At 46.4% G+C, this 27,258-nt stretch overlaps 1 protein-coding gene across 2 annotated transcripts; it reads right to left on the bottom strand.

Annotated features, from left to right (window-relative positions):
- On the bottom strand, window positions 1-26,879 carry SLC25A33 (solute carrier family 25 member 33). Of its 2 annotated transcripts, none has more exons than XM_079987197.1 (7): window positions 26,622-26,879; window positions 10,665-10,844; window positions 10,419-10,496; window positions 7,138-7,238; window positions 2,813-2,879; window positions 1,709-1,992; window positions 1-385 (listed from the first exon to the last, which is right to left on the bottom strand). In XM_079987197.1, the coding sequence occupies exons 1-7, from the start codon at window positions 26,672-26,674 to the stop codon at window positions 183-185; spliced, it is 966 nt and encodes a 321-aa protein (XP_079843323.1). In that variant the 5' UTR covers window positions 26,675-26,879; the 3' UTR covers window positions 1-182. The 2 variants fall into 2 exon arrangements, with proteins under 2 accessions (XP_079843323.1, XP_079843322.1); XM_079987196.1 differs by lacking the exon at window positions 26,622-26,879 and adding an exon at window positions 16,149-16,285.
- Between the last annotated feature and the right edge of the window lie 379 nt (window positions 26,880-27,258).

Genomic DNA, 27,258 nt, shown 5'->3' with positions numbered 1-27,258 from the left:
GAGCAGAAAATAAACTTTTTAAAAGAGAGTGCGTTATCAAGCAAAATGATCCATGATTTTTCCAACTCTCCAGTCCTGTCCGACTGTTTGAAACGGCTCTTTGCGAAGAAACTGGCCTGTGGAAGTTTTAACAGTTTTTTGTTTGTTTGTCTGAGTGCGTTTTTAATTCAAGTCTTGGTCGGCTACTTAACTCGGTCTTCTAACAGGTACACTATTAACTCGTAGGTAGACAGGACAATAGCCGTGTTTGGGATCTGCCGCATGAGCTGAGCAAAGAGTCCTCTGTAGAAGGCCAAGTAGCCCTCTTCCCGAAACACCAGCCGCGCCGTCTGGACAAATGTCTTGTACTTGGTGCCTTCCTCCCGTAGTCTTGTCCGTATAACCTCTAGGGTAGAAAAGAGAGACAAATTAAAGGTGTTGGAATAATAGAATTGTAGAGTTGGAAGGGACTTCTAGGGTCATCTAGACCAAACCCCTGCAATGCCCATTTTAAGTTTTCCTCAGCGAGGTAGCTGGCGACATAGTGTAGTGGCAAACTGTTTTGCTTGCAAGAAAGAATTTTAGAATATCTCAGTCTCAGTCTCTGTCAGTTTTATTGCACATAGCCAAAGGCTGCCGCAATGTACACAGAATTATTTGATAATTAAAAGAAAATAAACTGAATTGATAAAAAAGACTTAAAACATTTATACTATCAAAACATTACGTACTCTAAACAGAGCTATAAAAAGACCCCAATGTACAAATCAAGACATTAAACAATAAGATTCATAAGCTAAAATCATCACATGGCCACTAATGTTAAAAACAATGTCAATTAATACAGTGTGCAATTTATACTCAGTGTTTGGTGACAAAGGTGGAGCATAGCCTGAGGCAGATAGATAGGATCAAATAAATTCATCTCTTGCATAGGCTGCTGTTTTGCATAATATTGGTTTGCAAGAGGGGACAAGGGCACACCTGCCAAACAACCAGGTATCACCCATCCTCTTTTCAAGCATACCTCCCAGCAGGGGTTGGGAACCATTTTAGCTCCACGGGCTAGATCCTTATCAAAACTGGCAATTCCACAATGACATCAGGTCCAAGGTGCTTTCAAGTCCTGAACACGGGTCTTCAAAGCATCTTTCAAGGCAATGCTAAAACCGAGTTGGCCGCCATTGCTTTTAGGAGGGGGTTCCATGCAAACCACTTCCCAAATGAGGAAGGGGTTTGCAAGAAATTCAGCCGAACCGAAAAGGATTTAAGACCCCCTCCTCAATCAGTGAATAAGGGGGGGGGTTAAATCCCGCTCAGTTTTGTCAGCACGTCCCTGTTCCCTGCTGCGGTTTAAATCCTGCTTAAATCATAGGGTTAAATCCTGCTCAGTTTGGATGCCAGCCCACCAACTTTCTGGGTGTTCACAGCAAATGCAGGATTCAACCCTGCCCGCCCTCCCACCTGCCAGATGTCACGAGCGACATCAGATGACAGGCAGATGGGCGTGGTTTGGGGCAAATGGCCCTGCAGACAGATTTGGACCCCCGGCAGGCACCAGGCCTGGACCACATTCCTCATCCCTGTTGTACAACCAACCATGAGGGCTAGCAACTTGATTATGAATGAATGAGAATAAATAAATAGCTAGGGGAATTTCAGGAAGCTGAACTGAAGGAGGTCAGTGCCTGGACGGAGGCCAGTCCAGCAGAGGGTGCAGCTCACGTACCATGTGGGTAAGCAATGCATGACGCACAGCCTTTAGAAATGGCAGCGGCAACCATCAATCCGAAGAAACTTGTGGAGTTCCGCTCTGTCCCGCCAGCGGGAGAAGGGGCCAACCGGACCTCGCTCACGTGCTTCTTCAGGCTCTCATAAATAGCAAAGCAGATGATGGTCTCAGAGATCCCAGCGTAGGAGGCAGTCAGGCCCCGATAGAAGCCGCGGACTCCTTCTGTCTGGTAGACATAGCGAGCACATTGCAGCGCATTCATCTGCTTCGAACCTCTGACTCTGGAATGCAAAAAGGTGGGTGGGGGTGGAGAGAGACAGCAATCAGTACCTTACTTGAATCAACATACGTGACCAGTGGTCTATAGCTGTTCTACTCCAGGAGTAGATCTACCGAAGCCAGTCATGAATTTACTCTTGTAGAACTAGCATTAGCTGCAACCCAGAATTTCACCCACCACCCTCCATCCCGAAAAATGAATAGCCATCCATTTATTCCAATTTTTAAGGCACTTTATATTTCTTTATTTATTTGCACCCTGCTCTTTGGTCAAAACGGTTCCCAGGGTGACTGATGCACCGTCGAAACAAGACAGTCCCCTTACTTGCAGGCTTACAATCTTAAAAAACAAACAAACATAGCACACAAGGGAGAGTGGACAGGGAGGGAAGAGGAAAACCAAAATGAAAACTCAGACACCATTTTCTAAACCAGGCTTCCTCAAACTCGACCCTCCAGAGGTTTTGAGACTACAATTCCCATCACTCCTAACCACTGGTCCTACAACCACTGGTTGTAGGCCAAAAACATTTGGAGGGCCAAGTTTGAGGAAGCCTGTTCTAAACAGTTGTTCCCATAAAGACCAGCTGACACCATTCAAAGGCAAGGAGGTGATGAAAGAAGCCTTCTCCTCATTATCTCTCCTGCTGAGGCAGCTTGGTGGAGGTGACACAGCTGAGCGAGACAGTGGCCCAGAATAGGATGCAGCCCCCAAGCGGAAGAGCCCCCCCCCCACCGTTACAGCCCCCTCTAGAGCATCCTTTGCAAATACACCTTCCTTTCCCTTAGGTGCTGTTTCACCAGCTCAGCCCCTGGGATTACCTCCTTTCCAGCTGCATCCTGGTTTTCACCATCCATATGGGGTTCATCAGCGAGTTTGTGATAAAGGCTGCAAAACAGATGAGGGAGAAGGAAATTGGTTAGCTTGTCAAAGCACTGAGAAAAGGAAAGGACAGCTGGGGAAAGGGCAACCTGGTGACAGGGCACATTTTGGCACTTGCAGAAGGTCCCAGTTAAAGCAGATTGGTTAGCAATGAGTGGAAAGATCTCTCCCTGTCCGTGTAAGATGCTAGACACAAATAGATGCTATTGGACCAAATCAGGGACACTTGTTATCAGCCCCAGCTATCATGGCCAATGGTCAGGGATGTAGTTCAGAGTTGTAGTCCAGGAAAACCCAGAGGGCCACAGGGGCCCCATCCTGGCTCTATGTACTTTGGACTACAACTCCCATTAGGCCAATGGTCAGGGATGAGAGTTGTAGTCCAGAAACATCCAAAGGGCCAAAGCTTCCCCATCCCTGGACAAAAGGCCCCTAGGACCACTATCCAGGAAGCAGGAGTATCTGCTCCGGCTTTTATTTAGACTATTTCGAACAGGGAAGGAGAACCTGTGGCTCACCAGATGTTGCCGGACTCCCAACTCCCATCAGCTCCAGTCAGTGTAGCTTGGTGCTCAAGAGATGATGGGGGCTGTACTCCCATCACTTGGAGGGCACAGCATTGACCAACCTGGAACTAAATGTACCAATGGTACTAACCTGGTTGTATATGACAACTTACAATGTTCCTAAGCAAATTTCTTCATGCAAACAAAACTATTAAATATTAAATAAAAAAGGATGTCATCGACTGCACTGGCTGACAATTAGTTTCTGGGCCCGATTCAAAGTGCTGGTTTTGACCTATAAAGCCTTAAATGGCTCAGGATCGCAAGACCTCAGGGTCTCCGTATGAACCTACCGGACCCTGAGATCATCCTCCGAGGTCCTTTGTGTGCCTGCTCCACAAGCGGCGGCAACACGAGATTGGGCCTTTTCTGCAGCAGCAGTAGTATGTGGAATGCTCTCCCCAGGGAGGTTCGGATGGCACCTTTAGGCGCCAGTTGAAAATGTTCCTCTTGGGCTGATTGACATCCGATGCCCTTTTAAATGTGTTGTGGGAGGAGGGATTATTGGTTTGTTTTTGTTCTTATTTTTATTATGCATTTTGTGTGTTTTATCTACAAATAAAGGGAGGTATACAAATCGTAACAACAACACTGTAGCCTGCAAAAAGTTTGCATATGGATAAGAAGCATCAAGTAAAAGAGATACCGGTAATTGTTTTGGTTTTCAAGATGTGTGCATCCCCCTCCCGTATATCATGTATTTATTAAATATGGATACTGCCCTTCATCCAAAAATCTCAGGGTGGTTCACAGCATAAAAAAAAGATAAAAACACAAAATACATAGTAAGAACAAAACAAACCAATAAGCCCCACTCCCACAAAGATTTAGAAAGGTTTTTATTCTGCTTAATCACAAAGCACTCTACGCGGTGCACGAAATAAAATTGTAGATAATATACAGCTATAAACTTGAGAAGAAGCACCTCTTGCAAATCCAAGGGAACATCATTTACAAGTAGCTCAGTGGCAGAGTCTCTGCTTTGCAAGCAATAAGATCCCAGGTTCAATCCTTGACATCTCCAGGGCTCGGAAAAACTCCCTGTCTGAAACCCTGGAGAGGTGCTGTGAGCCAGTGTAGACAGCACTGAGCTAGATGGAGCAACAGCTTGACAGCAGCTTCCATTTTTCAAAGACAAAGAACCCCCTGCAGTCCTCGTATGGAAAATAGTTTATTTAATGTTGTTTCTTTCATCTCTGCAGGGGACAGTTTGACTGAAAAGCGTCTTTGAAAACCAGACTAAAAGTAGGTATCCAAATGCCTTTGTGCGTGTGTGCTCAGCACTAAACACAAATCTAAATCCACCCTTCCACTTTTTAAAAGAGCCGATTGGCATTTCCTGTAGGTCTCTGTTGTGTCCAGGACAGGTGGAACATCTCAAGCCGCCCTTACAAATTCAGAGAATGTCTATGCATGAAAGTGTGTGTACCACCTATGCAGGAGCTCTAGGTGGCATTGTTGAGTCATCTGTCCACTTCTGGATGTGATCAACAGAGGTGGATTTGGGGCAGAGGAAAAAGGTGGGTGATACTACCTTAGATCACCTCCATCCATTGGCCCACCTGGTATAACATTATCAACTCTGACTTTAGTGTTTTTCTACAGTCTCATACAAGTGATCTCTCCTTTATCTGGAGATGCTGGGGGTTGGACGTAGGACCTTCTGCATGCAATGCAGGTGTTCCACAGCAGAGCCCTCCTGCTAAAAAGTAAAGTAAGATTCTAGTCCTCATGGTTCTGCATAAAGAACTGATTTGAATGGGAAGCTGCCTTATACAGAGTCAGATCACTGGGTCCCTAAAGTTCAGTGTTGTCTACACTGACTGGCAGTGGCTCTCCAGGGTCGCAGGTAGAAAGTCCTTTCTGACCTGGAGATGCCGGAGATTGAACCTGGGACCTTCTGCATGTAAAACAAGTGCTCCCCCTCTGAGCTGCAGCACTCAGCTGTTAACAGGAAGGCAGGCAATTATTTGCATCAGCCACTGCAAATTTGCATACACACGGTAGAAACATGTAAAAACCAACTGAGCAGGTAAAGTGGCCAGATCAAATTAATGGAGACGCATATCCACATTTCCCGGTTGTTTTCTGCAGAAAGGCACATGTCTCCAAAGTTATGTAAGCGGCCCATGTAACACTTGGTTTATTTCAAGCTCTGCTCTGGCTTGAGCTGGATAGCAGCTTGTGTAACTGGAGAGCGGCTGCAATACACACACAGCTGCTCTGTGCCTGGAGATCGGCACTTCTGATCCAATGCAAAAACAAAAAAAAGGAAGACAAAAAGAAAGGAAATGCACACAATGCACACAGGTGAGCTGGTCTCAGAAGGGAGGCAGCTCCCTTATTTGAGAGACAGAAGGAAACTGAGCAGTCCTCCTTGTTTGATTCTTGTTGCTCCCTTTGTCACACACTGTTGTTTTCACAAAGAGGAAGTCAGTAGCTGGGAATCACATGTGGGGAGAACCTGGCTGTTGCGCTCAGTTCCTGCTTCCTGGCTTCCCACAGACATCTAGTTGGGAACAGGATGCTGGAATAGATGGGCCACTGGACTGATCATGCAACGTTCAAACATACATAAAATGTTCAAACAAGACTTCACTTCTCTTAAGTCACCCTCACACCAGGCAAAATTAAGGAAATGTGGCTTCAATTAGGCAAAGACAAACGTGGTGCAATATTTAATGTACACTGCTTAGAGATTTATTTTTTTAAGCAGTTTATTTAAAATCCTTAAATAAATAAACCTGGATGTGATAACTAGGGAAATTAACCTCATTCGTTTCAGCACGCCTTTCCTGTTTGGAAAGGCCGATCCAGACACATGACTTGGTTACATCTGTTCACAAATCTGTTTCAAAAGTTTTAATGTTTTTTTAAAACACACTTTTATTTTTAATTGCATTTTTTCATTACACAAGTGTCTACCACCCTGGGCTCCTTTGGGAGGATGGGGGGGGGGATATAAATTTAAGAAATGAAATACACAGCCCACCAACACCAAGCGTGATCTCATGGCTCCATGGCAGAGCGTGAGACTCCTGTTGATTTCAAGGTCGTGGGTTCGAGCCCCATGTTAGGCAAAAGATTCCTGTAGTGGGATAGACTAGATGACTCTTATGGTCCCTTCCAACTCTACAATTGTATCTTGAATTTGGCCTTGTGTTTATTCACTCCTGGTTTAAAGGTGTGCCTGGCTTCACTGCTGTACAGCGTCCAGCGAATGCTGAAGATCCACTTCTTTACCCTGGCTTTTGACACCTGAGACACGAGTTTTCAGAGCCCACCTTGTACCGGTGATTTGTCATCTATTTTAACTGTTTTAAATGTTAATTCAGTGTAACCTGCCCTGGGATCTGCTGGTGAAGAGTGAGTAATAAATTTAATGATAATAATGGACTTGCAGCCAAGGCTGCTTGCCAGTCAAGTCTACCTGCCTCGGCTAGCATTCTGATGTCAGATGATTGCAAGGTGGATGGTCCCACCCACCTGTCAAAGTTAGCCTGTTGCGGGGAGGGGGAGGAGATAAAGATCCAACCTGTTGGGCCAAAAAAGGTCTTCCCACCCACACCCTGAGGCTGCCAGGCTGCCAACCCCTTAGCCTGGTTGGCCCCAATAGAGGCACAGTTGCTTTTACTCAATGCATCTCCATAAAAATCACTGGCTGGTAAACTACATCCCTTTTGATTAGGATTACAAACCTGCAGAACCTGCTGAGCAGACATGGACGATGTTGCTGTTCGGCACAAAGATGTTATTGAACTGCTGCTTGGCCTTGGAGTAGCAGGCAAAATAGACGGCCCTGTGGGAGAGATAAGAGGAGGGGTGGGGAAAAGGGCTCTGAGTTCTAATCATGAATTGAAGAGGCAAAGTCAGGTTGACTGAGAGTGGGTGTCCTTGTAAAGCGATGGTCTCTGACCTTTTTGGTAAAGGTAAAGGGACCCCTGACCGCTAGGTCCAGTCGTGGCCGACTCTGGGGTTTCAGCGCTCATCTCGCTTTATTGGCCGTGGGAGCTGGTGTACAGCTTCCGGGTCATGTGGCCAGCATGACTAAGCCGCTTCTGGCGACCCAGAGCAACGCATGGAAACGCCGTTTACCTTCCCGCCAGAGCGGTACCTATTATCTACTTGCACTTTGACATGCTTTCGAACTGCTAGGTTGGCAGGAGCAGGGACCGTGCAACGGGAGCTCACCCTGTCGTGGGGATTCGAACCACCGATCTTCTGATCGGCAAGTCCTAGGCTCTGTGGTTTAACCCTCAGCGCCACCCATGTCCCTTTTTAAACCTTTAAAACCCCATTAAAAACAAAAACCTTGTGCAGCCTGTCATCATCATCATCATCATCATATGGCAAACAAAAATAGGCAGAATGTTAGGATGATCATTTTTATTCAAACACTTTCCACTTGTCTGATCATCTGAGCACAGACTTTGCTTTGTGGTTTGGGACTACAACTCCCAACAGCCCCACAGGATGCATTTTCCACAACATCTCAGAGAAATAAAACAAGCCAGCTGTAGCTTTGAGAAATGCTGTACGTTGTGGGGAAAAGAGGCTTTGCACCCGCAGCCAGAGATATTCTGGACTCGCCAGATCCGGAAGATGGCTTGCACTGCTCAGATTACTTGCTGTGCCTTTCTTAGCAAAAAAAAAAAAAAAAGTGGTAATATATGCCCCCCCCCTTTTCTTATACAGCACACACATAAATAATCCAAACTAAGCTAATACTTTATGTAGTTTCTTAACATCTCATTTTTCCTCCAAGAAACTCTAGGGCAGTGTAGTACAGAGTTCTTAGCCTCCAATCCCATTTTGTGCTCACAACAACCTTGCAAGGTAGGCAGGGGTGGAATGTCCCATTTCACCACTTAGGGTGAAACAGGAAGTTCCGCCTTACCCTGCTGCCCGTCCCGCTGATGGTGAAATGGCGTCGGAACTGGTGCCGATTTCCAGCAAGATGTTGCAGAAATCTCTTGAGATCCTGCATGCTTCTCAAGATCTTGCGAGATTTCAGTGTTGGCGCTGGAGGCAGCAGGGAGCCTGTGGGTACACCTTGGCCTTGAGGACTTCTGCCACCTGAGGCAATGGCTTCACCCCACCTCATGAGTGGGCTGGGCCTGGAAGTAGTTTAAAAAGGTAAAGGGACCCCTGACCATTAGGTCCAGTTGTGACCATCTCACTTTATTGGCAGAGGGAGCCAGCTTCCAGGTCATGTGGCCAGCATAACTAAGCCGCTTCTGGCGAACCAGAGCAGCGCACGGAAACACCGTTTACCTTCCCGCTGGAGCGGTACCTATTTATCTATTTGCACCTGGGGGTGAGGTAGTTTAGGCCTAGATAAATAGTGACTGGATATCAATAGTGCCTTAGGGCCTTGCAAGCAAACAGAAGGAGGTCAGCGTTTTATTTCTGCGGAGGGACAGCCACCTCTCCTATCCTTTCTCCCCAGTTCTGGCCCCAAAGAAGGATCCCAGAGCCAGAGCCATTAGCAAAGCGCTCCAGCTTTAGAACAAGGCTGCTATTCTTGTCCAAAAGGCTTTTTTAAAAAATGAAACAAAACCTACAAATGTATCTTTCAGCTGGGATCTCAGTATTGTTGTCAAGGAGAAAGGTTTCTTTGGCCAGGGCTAAGCCATCAGCCTTTGAAGGAGAAGGGGAGAAATTCCCTTTCCCAATTAAATCATTACCCCAGACTGGAGAATAAAAGAGTGTGCAAGCTTGTCCAGTGAGCTGGAAGACGGCAAGATGTTGCCAGAGTGGGGCATGTACAAGAAGGAGAAAAATGAGAAACTGAGTTTTTAAGACACTGAGAACCCACTGCAAATGCACACCTATTACGCAAAATCTCGCCCGCATCAGGAGCTATGCAGGATTCTAAAGCAGTACCCCAGCCAACCCGGACTGCTGATAATCCTCTTCACGACTCCCTTCTGGCTGAGATGTTCACCACACATTCCATGTACACTTTTCAAGCCTATCTTGGCAAACTTGAGGACTTTAATTTAAAGAAAAAGAAAGAGAGCCAAGACTATGCAGAATTTCATATCTAGGACCAACATGATCTGAAGACATGTTAATCACTAGTCTGGGTCTGGTTTGTGCCTGGGAACCCTATGAATGGTCGGATTCCATGATGGAATGAAGGCAGGATATACATCTAAGAAAATAAATATAAAATCCTGGAAAGGGCATGGACTTTTCCAAATTTATGCCTCCAATATGCACAGAACCTCTCCAAGATTTCTTCTCTGTTGTGCACGTACACCAGGTTAAAGGTTGTACCCAACATTAGCCCTACTCACAGTAGACCCCTTAGAATTTACAGACCTAACTTTGTCATTTTCCTTAATTTCAATGGGTCTTCTCTCAGCAGCGTGAATGTTGGCTACGTCACTGTCTTGAATACGGTTTCCAACACACACACCATGCAAAGACTGAGTAGCATACACATCTCTATCAAGCAAGTGAAATAATCCACTGCATATTTTGATGAAAGGCCCTGGTTTTGGCTCCTGGCAACCCTGAGCAGGTGCCCTCTGTGCCCTGCCAGGGTCTACCAACACCTGTCCCAGAATCCTCAGCAGTAGATTTACTTGCTGGCAGGACTGTTGAGAAGCTGACTTCTCCCACAGTGCTCTTGGGCCAATGATGCTATGAAGGACTGTGGGAAATTGAAGCAGTTGCCTGTTGCCACTGGTGAGTTATATAACCAGAGTTATAAGCCAAGTACGTCAAAGGCTTCTGAAAGGTTAAAAAGCAAGATGAGAACCAGTATGGCTTGAGTGCCAGACTAGGACCTGGGAGAGCAGGATTCAAATCCCTACTTAGCCATGAAGCTCCCTTGGGCCAGTCACTCACTCAGCCTAACCTACCTCACAGGGTTGTTGTTGTGAGGATAAAAAAAGGAGAAGTATATGTGCCACTTTGAGCTCCTTGTAGGACAGGTGGCAGGATAGGAATGCAATAAATAGATTCGTACCTTGATGGCGCAACTCCAACCAGGTTGGGCCCCAGCCCACGAAACAGCGACCGTGGCCCCTCCTTTTCCAAAATGGATCTGCAGTTTCGGGGGGGGGGTGAGAGAGGGGAGAGAAGATGAAGCAAAACATATCTGGAAAGTCCGGGGTTAAGAACAGAGAGCAAGGACGCAGTGAAAGGAGGAGGACCCCATTTAGCTGTGTGGAGCTGCTTAACATTTCTAGAGGGCCAAGCCCATTATACTCACTTCAGGACCCGAATAAGGCCCGGGGAGACGGACGTCTGACGGACCACTCCTTCGCCACTGATCGTGCCCAGCTGGACTTGTGGGTAGTAGACTGTGCGGAAGGCCAGTTTAGAAGACTGGAGCCTCGTCTTGATGACTTCCAGCGGACAGGTGAAGATGGCGCCCACTGTCCCACCACACCTGGAAAAAAAAAACGTAGAAGACGTCAGATGAAAGGGAAGAAACCACACAGACCTCAGTCCTGAGCATGTGATCCACCACACTGGCATGCTTACATGTGCCGCATTAACGGTCAGTCTTTCAGCGTGGCAGCAACTACTCTCTGGAACGCCCTGCCTGTTATGTAGGCACTTCCACTGTACACTTTTTTGCACCTCCTAAGAACCGTTTTCATTTAGCCTTTCCAGACACCTAAAGTTTAATACAGTTTTATTTTCTAAATGTGTATTACCAACTGTCAATTCTATTTTATATACTGATTTTTTTTTGCAGGCCAACTTATTTTTAACTTCCGACTCCCATTAAATAATTACAATGCCAATTTTCAAATTTTATGGAAACCAGAGGTTTTTACGATTAAGCGGTATACAGATTCAGTTAAATAAATAATAATGTGTCTCCAGAATCCTTGCAGAAGAGGTTCCACAACAGATTTGAGGATGTGCTCTTGGTGAGGGGTGGGGAAGAAAGGTCCCCTGAACTTTTGAAAACCCAGGTTTTAAAAAAACCACATACATATATAAGCCTTTGATGCTTACACTATCAAACAAAAGCTGCTTATCCATGGCCTTGACACAGAAAAAAAGAAACTGTCCCTTCTAAACTAACTCTTTAAGAGATAAGAGCAAGAATTTAGTTAGTTGCACTTTATACAACTGAATACAAATCACAGCCACTTGCCCTAGGAAGCTGCCTTGCATACCAACCCAGACCATTGGTCCATCCAGCTCAGTGCTGTCCATGCCACAAGTGGGGACCCTGTGGCCCTCCAGATGTTGATGGACTGCAGCTTCCATCATCCCTGATTGTTGACTGTGTTGGCTGGGGCTGCTGGGAGCTGGAGTTCAACAGGTTCCCCATTCCTAAACTAGAGCATCACTTGCTTTTCTTGCCCCTGTGACTCTGCTCTGAGCCATGGCACCCAACCACCACTGGCAAAGCAGCTTCAGAAATCACTCCACAATGAAAAGGGGCACTTTCCAGATAAACAAGACAGGAGCCACGCAGGTCAGGTCACCACCTGCGCCCTGGACAAAGACAGGAGAGGGGCAGAACGTTTTGCCCTTTGTGCTCCAAAAGGAACTTCTTGCATGTTTCCCGGAGCCAAGGCCCCAAATAGGCCCCATTTTGAACAAATCAACAACCTGATTTGGTTACCTCCAAAAAGCATGGAGAGGGCAAGGCCTGCATCTAAAGCAGGTGTGGGAAACCTTTGGCCTTGCCTACAACTCCCACCATCCCTGGCCATTGGTCATGCTTGCTGGGGCTGATGGGAGTTGTAGTTCAGCAAAGGTGGACTACAGCATACATTAGTCACAGACAGCACGGCCAATGGTGAAGGATAATGGGACTCATAGTGAAACATCTGGAGAGCTGAAGGCTCCCAATCCCTGGCTGCTGTGTCACACTTGTAACCTGGGCACCAGGTCTGTGTGTGAGAGAGGGAGAGCAGAGTCCACTGAATGACAGACAGCAGGGGCCTTTGAAGGCCAGCTGTTATCTGAGCTTCTCTCTGCTCTGTGTACAGAACCAGAGGTTTGACATTGGTTTTCAAGCTCTGCAAATACAGCCACGGCCAACGCAATCGGGTTGCATTCCTCCCCCTCATGGTACACAAGCCCTGTGCTGTTCACATGTCCATGGAACCTAAAAGAGGATCAGCACGGGGAGATGAGGAGAGGGAGAGACAGTTCACTGCAACCAGCCTGAATGTGTTCCGAGAGTTTCAAGATTTTAAAAATGGAGCACCTCAAAAACACAAACAAAGGTCTGTGGTCAACATGCACCCCACTACCTTGCAAATACCGTACAGCAAGCAACTGATGGGCACACATCGGGTTGAAGGAAGGAGGGACTAGGTGCAAAAACAAAACAAAACAAAACAAAACAAAACAAAACAAAACAAAACAAAACAAAACAAAACAAAACAAAACAAACACCCACAGAAAACATGTCCACCTAGGAATGAACGCTAGTTACTGAAATAACACTATGCATGGCTTGCGTGTTCTAAAGCATCTCTGTGCAACAAAGAGACTAGAACCTTGGGCTAAGTGGCAGCAAAAAAATCCAATTCTTGGGCTGCCAAGAATGACAATTAAAACCTTGTGTGCGTGACAGGAGTGGCCTGATCCCCCGGCCACTCCATTTAATCCAGTGATCACTGCGTGCTGGCATCCAATGGATGTCAGGCCATGGTATGGGGTCCTGGGCGGGCACAGGAGCACCTTCAAAAAAAGCAAGTAACATGAAGGCAGTGTATAAAATGGGCTACTCCCTCCAACGGTGCCGTCACTGTGCCCCAGTTATACAATTTTAGAAAAAGAACAAAGATGCTATCGGTGGCTAAGCTTTTTCTCCGCGGGCTTTTTATAGAGCTTCTTAGCAGCTACGCCTGCTGCCAAAGGAGGCCAAGAGAGGGTCATGTGAAAATTATACGGAAAAGCAAAGAGGGAGAGAAGGGGACTGACAGCCAGATGAACCCCCCCCCCCCCAAGTCACTGGCCGGCAGGTGAAGGTTTTGAGACCCCTCTTTGCTCTTGTTCCTGCCCCACCCCCACCAATCATTTATTGCAGGTCTGGGGAACATTTCGATCTCCATATGTTGCTGAATTTTAACTATGGAGAGGGATGATAGGAGCTGTAGTTCAGCAACAATTTAATAACTGGTGCACAAGTTTGATTTCCCCACTTTTCCGTCCCTGTCCTTTTCCCCTTGTGTGTCATGGTTGTTTAAAAAAAAAGATTGTAAGCCTGTGGACAGAGACTGTTTTGATGGTGTGTAAGCCCCTCTAGGAGCCTTTTTGGCTGAAGAGCAGGGTGCAAAAGGTCCAGATCAGCCTTTCTCAACCTTGGGTCCCCAGATGCTTTTGGACTACAGCTCCCATCATTCCTGATCACTGGTCCCAGTAGCTATGGATGATGGGAGTTGTAGTCCAACAGCACCTGGGGACCCAAGGTTGAGAAAGGCTGGTCTAAATAAATAATAAACACAAGATCCAGAGGCCCACATGTTCGCCACACCTGGTTTACTGCATACAAAAGTTTCCAGTTAGGCAGGAAACATAAAGAGCCCTGCTGAATCAGGCCAAAGGCCTATCTTGTTCAACATCCTGTTCTCACAGTGGCCACCCAGATGCCCCAATGGGAAGCTCAGAATCAGGACCTGTTTGCAACATTGCTCTCCCCATTAGCAATCCCAAGAAACTGGTATCCAGAAGCAGTGTTCAAAATTAGCCAGGCGCCAGGCGCATTTTGCACCTAGCTATCAGCTACTTGCGGCCAAGGGAAGATGCCCAGGTGCCAGGATGATGACACCTGTCGTCTCCACCATCTGGAGGTGCATGCCTGGGGATCCTTGGCTCTTGACTATTTTCACACACCAGCAAAACATCCTGTAGAATTCTATCCGGTATATTTTATCTGCACAATTAGAATGAATTTCAGGGACCAAACAGTTTTATTGAAAAACAATTTTAGAGCTGTCTGGCCCCAAAATGGCAGCTAGGTATTCTGTTTTGGCAACTAACTCTGGTTTAAGGAGCCATTTGGCATGTACCTTAAATATCAGAGTTTCTAGCATTGTCCACAAACATACAGTGCTGACCAGAGGATAGAGGCAGAACATAGTCATTGTGGTTAGTAGTCACTGAGAGCCTTTTCCATGAACTTGTCTAATCCTTTTGACAAAGCCATCCCAACTGGTGGCCCTCAGTGCCTCTTGTAGGATTGGATTCCATTGTTTTGAACGGACGCTTTGCAGAAATGCTATAACTTTTGTCCGTCCTGAGCCTTCCCTTCCATTACAGTATTTATTAATGCAGTAGTAAATTGCAAAACAAACTGAGCCCAGCAGCAGGTTAGCAAATGACAGCAAGCCAGACGGCTCCATAAGACAGGGCATGAAAGCAACAGGTGTCTCCCCGTTATTTATCCTAAGCACCCTGAAAGATGGACTTCCTCTGTAATCTGGCTCCCAGTACTTTTCTGAGCACAATTCAAAGTGTTGGTGCTGACCTTTAAAGCCCTAAACAGCCTCGGTGCAGTATACCTGAAGGAGCGTCTCCACCCCCATCGACACTGAGGTCCAGCAACGAGGGCCTTCTGGTGGTTCCCTCGCTGCAAGAAGCCAAGTTACAGGGAACCAGGCAGAGGGTCTTCTCGGTAGTGGCACCCGCCCTGTGGAACGCCCTCCCACCAGATGTCAAAGAGAAAAATAACTACCAAACTTTTAGAAGACATCTGAAGGCAGCCCTGTTTAGGGAAGCTTTTAATGTTTAATAGGTCATTGTATTTTAGTGTTTTGTTGGAAGCCACCCAGAGTGGCTGGGGAAACCCAGCCAGATGGGCGGGTATAAATAATAAATTATTATTATTATTATTATTATTATTATTATTATTATTAACAGAGGCTCAATGAAGCTAAGCTGTTCAAATAAGCTCCTGCTGCTAAGCTTCCCACCTTCCACAAACTAGCTGAACTGCATCTTAATATATATTTTAAAAAATCAGCATTCTGAAATTCCGCAATGTAGGATCTATAATGGCTTGTTTTTTGTATATATGTATTATGTACACAGAAATATGACAGGACACAAGCGTATCAGATGACACTTAAAGCAAAGCAAACTGAAAACACCCACTGATTACTGTACAATTCAAGCCATCTACTGTAAACACCCACACTAATATTTTCAGGTATTGCATTACTCGTTTTCCTTCCTCTTTCCGCAGGAACACTGTCAATCAAAAGCATGGCGCTCAGATACGGTAAATCCCAGTGCAGATGAGATCAGGCATATTAAACAAAAAGGAAGTGAGGGCTACCTTTGGCAGATGAAGCAACAGCAGATGACGAGTTCCATAACTGAACATGACCGGAGGAGGAGTACAATTGTGGCCTTATATTCGTATGCACCATACTAGGGTCTGTGCCCCAACTCGCTCCACTTGCCAACCCCACTGCCATTCCCCAACCTTCACTCCCTAGAGTGTCCCCTTCTCACCCCATGCAACCGCTAAGCTTTCTTTTCTTGACCTCTTGGATTGTTCTTCATGCAATTCCCGGTTTGTGATACGGCTCTGCAAATCCTCTGAGTGACGACAGCCTTACATTTTTACGTAGAGGAAGAAAGTCAAACCCTTCCCCTGCAAAAATCAGCAACGGATCATTCACACACGCTCACACAGAGACGGTATCATGGTGCGTCAAACAGTAAGTTGGCCTTCTGTGGGCTTCCTTCTAAAAGTAAGGTGCAAGGTTACCAGGCGTGATGGCATGCTCCTCCAGCCGCCCCGTTTAGTGCGAAGAATGTTTTGATTGCATGCACACCCACACGCCCTCCGACGAGCCCCCTGCAAGTGATATCACATGTTTTGCAAAACATTCCGACTTCTCTCCAAGACTTGGCAGACATCCTCAGAGCACCAGCTGTTTACCTCTTCTGCTAGGCTCAAACTCTTTTTAACCTTCTCCACAGAGACTGCTCCCCATGCCTAGCTTATATATCGAAAGGCAGCATTGCAGATGGATGGCCTCATAGTTCAATGGAAGCGGCATAAGCTGTACAATAAGGTGCCAGGTTTGATCCCTGGCACCTACAAGTAGAGGTGATAAAAGTGGTAGGTTTGGGAGAGACTTAGCTCCCAAGCATCTTGGAGGTCTGCTTACATCCTGGGCAAAATTGGTCGCAGAATCATAGAACTGTAGAGTTGGAAGGGGTCCTAAGGGTAATCCAATCCCCTGTACGTAAGTTCCAAGAAGCGTGGGTATAGTTCAATAAACCGTGCGTACCTTTTCATGCACTCAAATCTGTTTCCATACTGTGGGAGCTGGGGAGAAGGGTTGTGGCTCATTGTGGCTTTGGGCAAGCTGCTGGCTTTCAATCTCAATTTACCCCACCTGTAAAATGGGGCAAGTGGACCTCAGCAACCACACAAAAGCTTTTCAAGTGCTTTGCGAAAGAGAAGTATAAACTACAAGACCAATTTGAAGCAGTCCTTGACAACCTGGTGCCCTCCAGATGTTTTGGACAAAGCCTCCCATAGCCACAACTCAGTGACAGAGTGTCAGCTCTGAACGCCAAAGTTTCCAGCCTCAATCCCGAAATGCATCTCCAGGCAGTGTTGGGAATACAGAATTAGATGGACCCAATGGCTTGCCTCTCTATAAAGCAGCTTACCATGCTTCTAGATTAAGCTAGCAGTCACCCAATAGAACCATTAAAAAAATAAACAAATTTGGCAACCAAGACTCACACCATTCACTCAACCAAGGAGTAACCAATGTATTAAATCAAAGAGCTGTCCTGGGTGCGCAAGCCGTTCCCTCTGCTGTACACCTGCAACCCCATGCGCCGCCGCATTAATAGCTGCACCGTCAGCATGAACGGTTCACAGATGTCACTGTGGATTTCAACAAAGCACATTGAGCAACTCTGGAGGCCTGGAACAGCCGGTGCAAACCGGCTCTGCAGAATAATTAATTATCCTTTGCAGCAACCAATTCTGCAGGCACTGGGGGTGGGGTTGTTCCTTTCTCCACATTCTTGCCCCCAAAACCAGGAAAGCTACTGAAAAGCAGCCTGCTGTGGATCCAAGGGAAACATTTTGCATCATTCCAAAGAAGAGCCAAACATCTCAGATGTGCAGAGGAACGAAGGAAAAGCAAAAAAGTGAGGGGGTGGGTTAAAAAAGAGGATTTGCAGCAGGTACGGGGAGACATCCATCACAAGCTGACATCTCGTGTCACTGACAATCACTGTAAGCAATACTGAGCTACATGGACCAATGGCGTAATCAGTATAAGGCAGCTTCCTTTGTTCATATATTTTAAGGGAACAGCTGTAGCTCAGTGGTAGAGCATCTGCTTTGCACCCAGAACCTCCGAGGTTCCATTCCTAGGTACTGCTGGGAATTGTCTCCTGCCTGAAACCCTGGAAAGCTGATGCCAACCAGTAGGCATCTAGGCTGAACTAGATGGACCAATGGTCCAACTTGCTGTAAGGCTGTCTTCTATGTTCCTATTTGTCCCAGGTGTTGTTGGAGGGGTTGGGTGCCTTTACTACTAGGGTGGGCAGCCTGTGGGCCTCAGCCTCCTTTCAGAAGCCATCCACAAGCGATCAGTTCTGACCTCTTGGTTTCGAGATCATCAAGGAAACCCAGCCTTATGAGGGACGGTTGAGGGAGCTGGGTATGTTTAGCCTGGGAAAGAGGAGGCAGAGATAAGATATGATAGCCATCTTCAAATATCTAAAGGGCTGTCAAATGGAGGATGGAGCAAGCTTGTTTTGTCCTGCTCCAGAGAGTAGGACCAGAACCAATGGATTCAAGTTACAAGAAAGGAGATTGCGGCTAAACATCAGGAAGAGCTTTCTGACAGCAAGAGCTGTTTGACAGTGGAACAGTCTCCTAGGAGACGCGGTGGATTCTCCTTCATTGGAGGCTTTTGAGAAGAGGTTGGATGGGCATCTGTCATGGATGCACTAGTGGAGATTCCAATATTGCAGGCAGAGGCTTGACAACCATATGTCAGGAGTGCTCTGATGGTGTTTCCTGCTTGGCAGGGGGTTGGAATCGATGGCCCTTGTGGTCTCTTCCAACTCTATGATTCTATGATTCTAGGGAGATAGGACTAGATGACCCTCACTGTGCCTTCCAGCTCTACAGTTCTTTGATTCTATGATCTCCTGAGCATGGGATGGGAGAAAGAAAAAGGAAGATGGGGTGAGCCAGAAATAAAGAAAAGGGGGTGACCCAGAGAGAGGAGGGAGCAAAATTAAGGACGGCAGGACAGGGGGTGACCCAAGGAAAAGAAAAAGGGGGCCACTGATTCTGGCCCCGTCCATCACTCATGAAGGAATGTGGCTCTCAAGAAGATAAAAGAGGCTGCTGACCCGACACCCCCCCCCCCCATTTTAAACATTCAATAAAACAAGAGTAAAATAAAACAAACTCTTTGCCACTCAGGTTGATTAATGTTTAAGTTGGACCAAGGGAGGCCCAGATAGGTCTCCCTCTTGCCCCACAAGCTCAACTTGAAGGGGGGGGGAAACCTGACTTTTCCCCTGCTGCTTTGTTTGCTGCCAGATATATATTAAAGCAAAGGGAAACTGCTAACACCAGCTCCCTCCAGCACTATAATGCAGGCAACGCCAGGAATTTAGCAAAGACAATGGCCTGCAGCCAACGTTACTCCTACTCACGAGTAGTCCAACTGAAATTAGCGAGCTTAAGTTCACCCACGTGGGACTAACCCATTCATTTCAGTGGGCCACCTCTGAGCAGAACCTAGCGGGACACAAGCCAGTGCTTTTTGCGCAAATAATGCACAAGCAGCTCATGGAACTTGTTGCAAATGGCTGCGGGCTTATGACAGCATTTTGAGAGGGGAAAGGTCCCATAACAACCAGCAGTCATGCTAACTGAATGGATCACCCTGGCTCAGAGGCAGTCTACCTTTAAATGCTAGGGACCAAGGACAAATGGCAGGGAAGAAGCATTTGCATCAGAAGGACCACTGCTGGGCAAGAGGGTGGTGGGCTGGAGAAAAGAGGAAGCCTGGCTTAGCCCAAGGGTCAGGTACAAATGATGGTTGGTGTGTGTGTGTGTGTGTGTGTGTGTGTGTGTAAAGATTGGCGGAACAACAATACCCTCCATCCACCATTAATAGACCCTATCTTTAAGGCAATGTCAGAAATTAGCCAGGCGCGTTTTGCGGCAGATGTGGGTCCAATTGCAACCACACGGAGGTCTCTGGGTGCCAGGTTGGCAACTGACATCTTCATCTGACTGTCCCCTCCAGCTTTCGTAAGCAGAACAGCTTATTTATTGAATGTATATACCACCTTTTCCTCCAAGGAGTACATAGTTCACCCCGCTTCCTCAGTTAATCCTTACAACCACCCTGTGAGGTAGGTTAAGGGGCTGTGACTGGCCCAAGGTCACCCAATGAGCTTCATGACCGAGTGGGGATTTGAACCCTGATCTCCCAGGTCCTAGTCTGACACTCTAACCGCTACACCACACTGGTTTCCTAGAGTCCTTTTGCTATGGGGCAGCTATATAAATTAAGTAGATATATATGGGGAAAGCAAAATGTCACTTAGAGAAGGATCTGAAATGTTTTCCTTGAAGTCTGAATTTGTTTTATTCTGGATTGTTTGATTTGATGGTTTAGTGTGTTGTCAACTGCTTTGAGATTTTTTTCTTTAAAATATAAAGTGGTATAGAAATGAATAATAAGTCTCATTGTAAAAAATTATAATAATATGGTGCCTAGACATTCTATTGTGGCGCTTGTAACCTAGGTATAAGGTGCCATTTGGTGATTAGCTAATATATCTGAGTTCCTAACACTGCTTTAAGGAACTTTGCCCAAGGATCTTCTCTGCTTAAGTGAAGGAGAAACCATTTAGCTTGGAACAGCAATTATTGACTATACTGCAGAGCTAGAAAATCCCATGTGCCTGGTTGCCTAGACATCTTAAAATAATGTTGGCACCTAGAGAACTATTTTTTTTATTCCCTCAGCAGATTCCCATGGCTAAGGAAAGGAAAACATCACTTCAGGGAAGAGGCACACTTTCCAGCATTTATTTAGAACAGGCATAGGCAAACTTGACCCTCCAGATGTTTTGGGACTACAACTCCCATCATCCCTAGCTAACAGGACCAGTGGTCAGGGATGATGGGAGTTGTAGTCCCAAAACATCTGGAGGGTCGAGTTTGCCTATGCCTGATTTAGAACATTAAGAGACTGCCTTTCAACATGAAAGCATTATTATGATATTTTTAAAACACTGCATGAAGTCCACACAAAATAACTGAACACAAAAGAGATACAGATAGAGAGGGTTTGCAAATGCTTTGATGGAACGGAACAGTCTTCACCCATAAATGTGATGAAGGAAAGATGCAGACCTCTGAGAGGAGGAGCCACCACAACAAAAGGCCCTGCACTGAGGCAATTACGACCAAGCCTACCCCAAAGGACAAAAACCAGGGTGACATTCATGCCATACACTTAAAGCACTATGTCACCACTTTAAACAGTCATGGCTTCCCCACAGAGAATTTATGGGAGCTGTAGTTTGTTCAGGGTGCTGGGAGTACCTTAGGAGACCCCTGCCTGCTCTCAGAGCACAGATTTGTTTAATCCTTTTTTATAGCCATCCAAGCCGGTTGGCTTATCCTGCAGAAGCGAGTTCCATAGTTTAACTATGTGCTGCATGAACAAAGACTTTCTCTCACCTGTCCTGAATCGTTCAACATTCAGCTTCATGGGATGTCCACGGATCCCAGGGTTATGAGAGAGGGAGAAAACCTTTCCCTCTATCCACCTTCTCCAGACCATATATCATTTTAGACACCTGTCACCTCTTGCCTTACCTTTTCTCTAGACTATAAAGCCCCAAATGCTGCAACCTTTCCTCTCGTAAGGGAGTTTCTCCACCCCCTAGATCATTCTGGTTGCCCTTTTTAGAACCTTTCAAACTCTGCAGCACCCTTGCTGAGGTGGGGCGATTCACTTCCAAAACAGATCTTGGCAACTCACGCCAGCCAGTGAGCCAAGCTGCATATTCAGGAGCTAGTGCTTAAATTGGGGGGCAGGGTCCAGACCCAATACAACTCCCTCAAATGCTGGCTCTGAAGATACATACTGAATACACACAGATCTATAAATATATGCAGGCAGAATTCTGCAAAATAGCAAATGGGGAGGGGACCTAATTGTTTTAACAACCACACCCTATTAAGGGTTTCCACATGCAAGTCCAAATCTCAAGACCACACCAGGGAGAAAGTGGTGCTATACTGGCATTCTGCCTTGCAGGGACAGCTTTATATAAAGGTAGGCAGGAAGCCCTTAAGCTAATTAAGTCCCTTTCATCCTGGATTCCATCATCTTGCGGTGGAGAGAATCTAAGCCCTAAGTAATTATTTATACAGATTTGGAAAGGAGGGAGAGAGTGGGAAAATAAAAGCTTGCAAAGGAATGCAGATACAGTACTGAGAAAACTGCCTCCTGTATTTCAAAAGTGTGATCCTAAACACACTTCCCAGGAAGTAAGGTCTATCACAGAATCATAGAACTGCACAGCTGGAACGGACCTGAGGCTCCTTGCAATGCAGGAATCTCAACTCAATGGACCCTCCTTGGATGCAATGGTGCCTTGGATTAAACTAAAATAAAAGCGTCTTTGTTACAAAGGCTTCATCCCTCTGGGTCCCCTGAAACCAAATCCAAACCTCTGGGGGTTGCATCCAATGTCCGTCCTACACTGAGTAGACACACTGAAATTAAAGAACATGGCTAGCACAAGTCCATCAATTCAGTGGGTCTACTCTGAGTAATAGTATATTTTATAACATTTATATCCCACCTCAAGGGTAAGTACATAGCTCTCCTTCATATTTTATCCTCACAACAATCCTGTGAGGTAGGCCATACTGAGAGGCAGTGACGGGCAGAAGGTTACACCTAAGGCCAAGTGGGGATTTGAACCCTGGTCTCCCCCAGGTCTTAATCTAACACTCTCTGGGGTTTCTCAAACTTGGGTTTCCAAGTTGTTGGACTACAACTCCCATCATCCATAGCTAGCTAAACTAAACTAAACTAAACACTATGCTGCACTGGCTCCACATTTCATAAAGCATCACACACAGTATATGAAAGAATAACATGACTAAGGAATCATTTAGCTGTGATTCCTGGATTGCAAGGGGTTGGACTAGATGACCCTTGAGGTCCTGTACAAATCTACGATTCTATGAATTTCAGAAGGCCATGTTCGTTGACGTCACAGCTTTGACTGCATGGTATGGATGTAACTGTGTATACCTGGTCAGGTGGGAGGAGCGTAAAAAGCGAAGTCAGAGGGTGATGAAACACTGGAAGTTACTGAAAGTGCTAATTACAGTATGTACTGAAAGCTGGCAATTCACAAAACAGTTTCTGATGACACAGACAGATAACCTGTCATTAGAAAGCCAGTCAAGGCATACAATGCGGGGAAATAATCCTCCGTCTTGGTTCAGTCTGCAAGTAACAGCACTGAAACTCTTGAGGCACTGATGTAATAACGAAGAAAGTTACCATTTTAAGAAAACAGTCATTGCACACAAGAGGAGAAAACAAGCATTTACAGACACACACACACACACACACACACAGAGAGAGAGAGAGAGAGAGAGAGTGAGTGAGTTCAGGGATTACAAGTCAGTCTGCAATTCCCTCCCCATATACAGTGGTACCTCGGGTTACATATGCTTCAGGTTACATACACTTCAGGTTACAGACTCCGCTAACCCAGAAATATTACCTCGGGTTAAGAACTTTGCTTCCGGATGAGAACAGAAATCGTGCTCCGGCGGCACAGCAGCAGCAGGAGGCCCCATTAGCTAAAGTGGTGCTTCAGGTTAAGAACGGACCTCCGGAACGAATTAAGTACTTAACCCGAGGTACCACTGTAGAGGGCACATTTTCTAAAAACACAACACAAATCCATCCCCAAATGATATTGAGGCTGGCATGGAATCCTATGTGCATCTATATGGGAGAAAGCACTAATGACCCCAGAGTAGACTTCCTTCTGTGTAGACACAGGAAAGTTCCCTTATTCAGAGTCAGACAATTACCCCATCTAACGCAGTACAGTACTGCCTACACTGACAGGCAGCCACTCTCCAGTGTTTAAGACAGGGTATCTCTGAGCCCTACCTGGAGATGCTGGGGATCAAACCAGGGACCTTCTGAGCTACATCCCTTCCTCATAAACATGCATGGGAATGTGCTCTGCTTACTTAGAAATCGGTTCTATTTTTAAAAGCTGAGTTTACTTCCCATGTAAGAAGAGACCTAGATCTGAGATCCAGGGCCCTTCCTCCGTCACCATGGATCAAAACACCACACACACAGCGTGCTGCACAAAAAAGATACCCAGACAGCACTCTTGCTTACAAAACACAAAACTGCCTCAGTTCTACTCTGGCCTGGTATGATGCAACACTTGGACAGATATATCCGTATAACATCCCTCTTTGCCCAAGAACCAGCGTGAGACTTGCAGCCAGGAAGCAACAATTTATAATGCAGTATTTGCCTAAAGCATGACAAATGAAAAGGGGGAGCCGAAAGCCAAGAGTAAGCTAGCTAGCTGGGTTGGGTGTTTTTTTAGTGATGGAGGGGAGAGCAGGATTTCCCTACACTTTGCTAACCACAAATAAGCAGATGCATGAAGCAGACTTGGAGGGAGGGAGGGAGGGAGGGAGGGACGGATCACACACAATTTAGTGTCTCTGCACTCCCAGATTAGTTGTCTATAAAAAGCAAGCTGGGGAAACCCACATCCTCAGAACGTGGAAGTCCTTTCTGAATAGAACAAGGACTTAAAATAATAATAATAGAAATGCTTTTATTTTCACTTTCAAGACAATTAAAAAAGACAGGCTATGGTACTTCCAAACAAACCACAGACACATTCTAAAATCTCCCCAGATTTCTGCCTAAGATCTGGTCATGCCTGTTCAGGTATCCATTAGGCCCAGGATGGCAAGAGAAACAGGTCTGCCCCAACCTTGCAATGCATGCAATAAACCTGTCTTGGGAAATAATAGAAACAGATTTTGCCAACGTGACGCCCCTCAGAAGTCTTAGACTACAACGACATTGGGAGTTGTAGTCCATAGGAAGCTGCCTTATACAGAGTAATACAACTGTCCCATTTAGCGTTGAATTGTCTGCACTGACTGGCAGCAGCTCTCCAGGGCTTCAGGCACAAATTCTCTTCCAGTCCTACCCCCACTGGGGATTGAACCAGGAGGCTTCTGCATGTAAAGTAGACACCCCACCAGTGAGCTGTGGCTGCTGGTGCAGGTGTAGCCCAAACCACTTTAGGCCATTGCTCTTGTAATGTACACATTTCATTTGTAAAGCACTTGAAAAGCTCTACTGTTCACTGAGATATGTTAGTCCCATTTTACAGACAGGGTGGTGGTGGCTGAGAGAGCCAGCAGCTTGCTCAAAGCTACACAATGAGTTGACGGCTGAGCACAGGTCTGATCTTGCTCCACTGGGAAAGTAAAGAACAAAAAATTAAAAAGGCCTTGCTGGATCAGAGATCCATCTCACCCAGTGTCCAATCACAACCTTCTGGAAAGCTCACAAAAAGGACAGACTCCTGCATTTATACATGGATGCTCATGACAAACAGCAATGAAATGGCACACCCTGCATAATCATTTCCAACCTTCTGAAAAGCCATTTAAGGCACTAGCCATGAGGGAATAAGTAAACTGGCCTACCTCACAGGGCTGCTGTAAGTGCATTATTTTTATTACATTTGCAGCCTGTCTTTCCTCCAAGGAGCTCAACACAGTGCTGATTCTCATTGACACATGTGCATATTGTACCCTTACAATAATCCTGAGAGGTAGATCAAGCTGATGGGAGGGCAAACTGGCTCAAGGGCACCTGGTGAGGTTCATGGTTCAATTTGAACCCAGATCTCCCTGCTTCCAGTCTGACACTCAAACCCAAGAAAGGGGAACCCGCAGGCTTCCAGATGACCCCTGACTATTGGACGTGCTGGATGATGGGAGATGGAACCCAAACACACCTGGAGGGCTGCAGGCTCCTGCACCCCTGGCCTAACCACTACGCCACATGTGTACAAACACAACTGACATTCTAAAGCACTATATGAATGCCGCAAGCTATCACCAGCAAGGGCTTATGAAGTGTGTGGGGAGCACATGTGTATGTTTGTGTTTCCTTATAAATAAACAAGGCCTACTAGGTTGGATGGAAGGTTCATTTATCCAAGCATTTTGCTTCCAATAGAATGTGCACTGCTGGGCACTCCTTAGCAGGTATTCTCAGAACCTCAGAGGTAGGCTGCGCCTGTATATGGATGTACCATTTTGAAGTCACGGAAGAGAAAAGCAAAGAAGAGGGAAGGTACAGAGAAAGAAGAGGAGAATGTGCAAAGGGGTGAATGGAGGAAAACGTAAGAAAAGCCTTGCTGGATTAGGCCAGTGGCCCATCTAGTCCATCATCCTATTTTCACAGTGGTCAATCAGGTGCCCATTATGGGAAGCCTGCAAGCAGGAACACAAGAGCCCTCTACATTTCTGTGGTTTCTGGCAAGTGATATTCAGAAGTGTTAGCTTTTTACTGCCTCTGACCGTGGAAGCACAGCATAACCATCATGGGCAGTAGCCATTAACAGCGTTATTTTCTCCCCACCCCACCCCCCTTGAAAAAGGATGAGAAAATGGATAGGATGAGGATAATGACATAAAAGACAGCAGGGTAATATATAAAGAGAGACAGAAGAGAGACAACAAATACATGTAACAAATAAGAGAGACAACAAATAAATGTAAATTCAGAGAGGAAGAGGGAGGGTAGTGGTCAAAAGGGAGGGTAAGAAATCAAAAAAGAAGAGATGAATGGAGAGAAGGGGTGCATGTGAGAGAAAAATACAAAGAGGTAATAATTTATTTATTATTTATATCATAAAAATTATAACACCGCCTGATCGTAAAAAAACAAATAAATTCAAAGCGGTTTACCAAAGATTGATGAATGGAGGAAGAAGGGGATGGATGGGGGAGATTAATGAATAAAGTGTGGGAGGGGGAATAATGAATGAGGGTGGGAGAGAAGGATGAATGGGGAGAGAAAAGCTAAGGATGAGCCCAGAAGGATGAATGAAATGAGGGAGAAGGACTCACCCTCCAGCGAAGAGGTGCAGCAGCGTGCTCTTCTCCTGCGTGGGTCCGGCCATGCCTGCCTAACTGCCTGCCTGCCGGCCCGGCCCCGTCCGGTCACCACAATCCCCGCAGTTCCTACTGTTGCTTCCAATGCCGAGGACGGCCAGGCAGAACTGGGCCTGCGCCAACACAGCCAGCCAGGTCACGCGACGCCGGCAGCCAGCTCCACGTGCATAACGAGCCAACCGCGAGGCAGCCTGGCCGGCTGCGAGGTTAAAACTAAAAAAAAAAAGGAGGCGTGGCGCCGGCTCTGACGCCGTCCCGTTCCGGAGGCGGCGATAGGCTCCCCACGACGCAGGCAAGGGGGCGCGGCGGGCGGCGCAATAGAGTTCAGCCCACGGTGACTTAAGAAAGGGAGGTGGGGCCAGCGCACAGTTTGCTTCAATGTTAATTTTATGAATGGAGCGCGAAGGGAGGGGGCGCAGGGGATTGGCGCATTCTGAGAGGGGTGGGTGGGGCGATGACGGGGTTTGTAAGAAGTTTAAAGGTTGGGTTCTAGGCGCGTTTACTTGCGAGTAAAAAGCACCCCCCATCTCACTGCAGTAAAAACACAACAAAGGGTTGTATCCAACTAAGTTTTATTCAAATGCAGGCCCAT

Source organism: Podarcis cretensis (assembly GCF_951804945.1).
Source record: "Podarcis cretensis genome assembly, chromosome: 8".
NCBI lineage: Eukaryota > Metazoa > Chordata > Lepidosauria > Squamata > Lacertidae > Podarcis > Podarcis cretensis.
Note: the sequence above shows the minus strand (reverse complement) of the source record. Positions and strands in the feature narration are given on the sequence as shown.

Bases quoted from the DNA above. Each gene is read 5' to 3' on its own strand.
- SLC25A33 (XM_079987196.1), bottom strand. From the start codon at position 16,270: ATGTTTTGCAAAACATGTGATATCACTTGCAGGGGGCTCGTCGGAGGG. The intron at 10,845-16,148 runs GTAACCTTGCAC...TTTTTTTTCCAG, and splicing joins GGAGCATGCCATCACGCCTG to GTGTGGTGGGACAGTGGGCG. The intron at 2,880-7,137 runs GTTTGTAATCCT...TCTGTTTTGCAG, and splicing joins CTGCTCAGCAGGTTCTGCAG to CCTTTATCACAAACTCGCTG.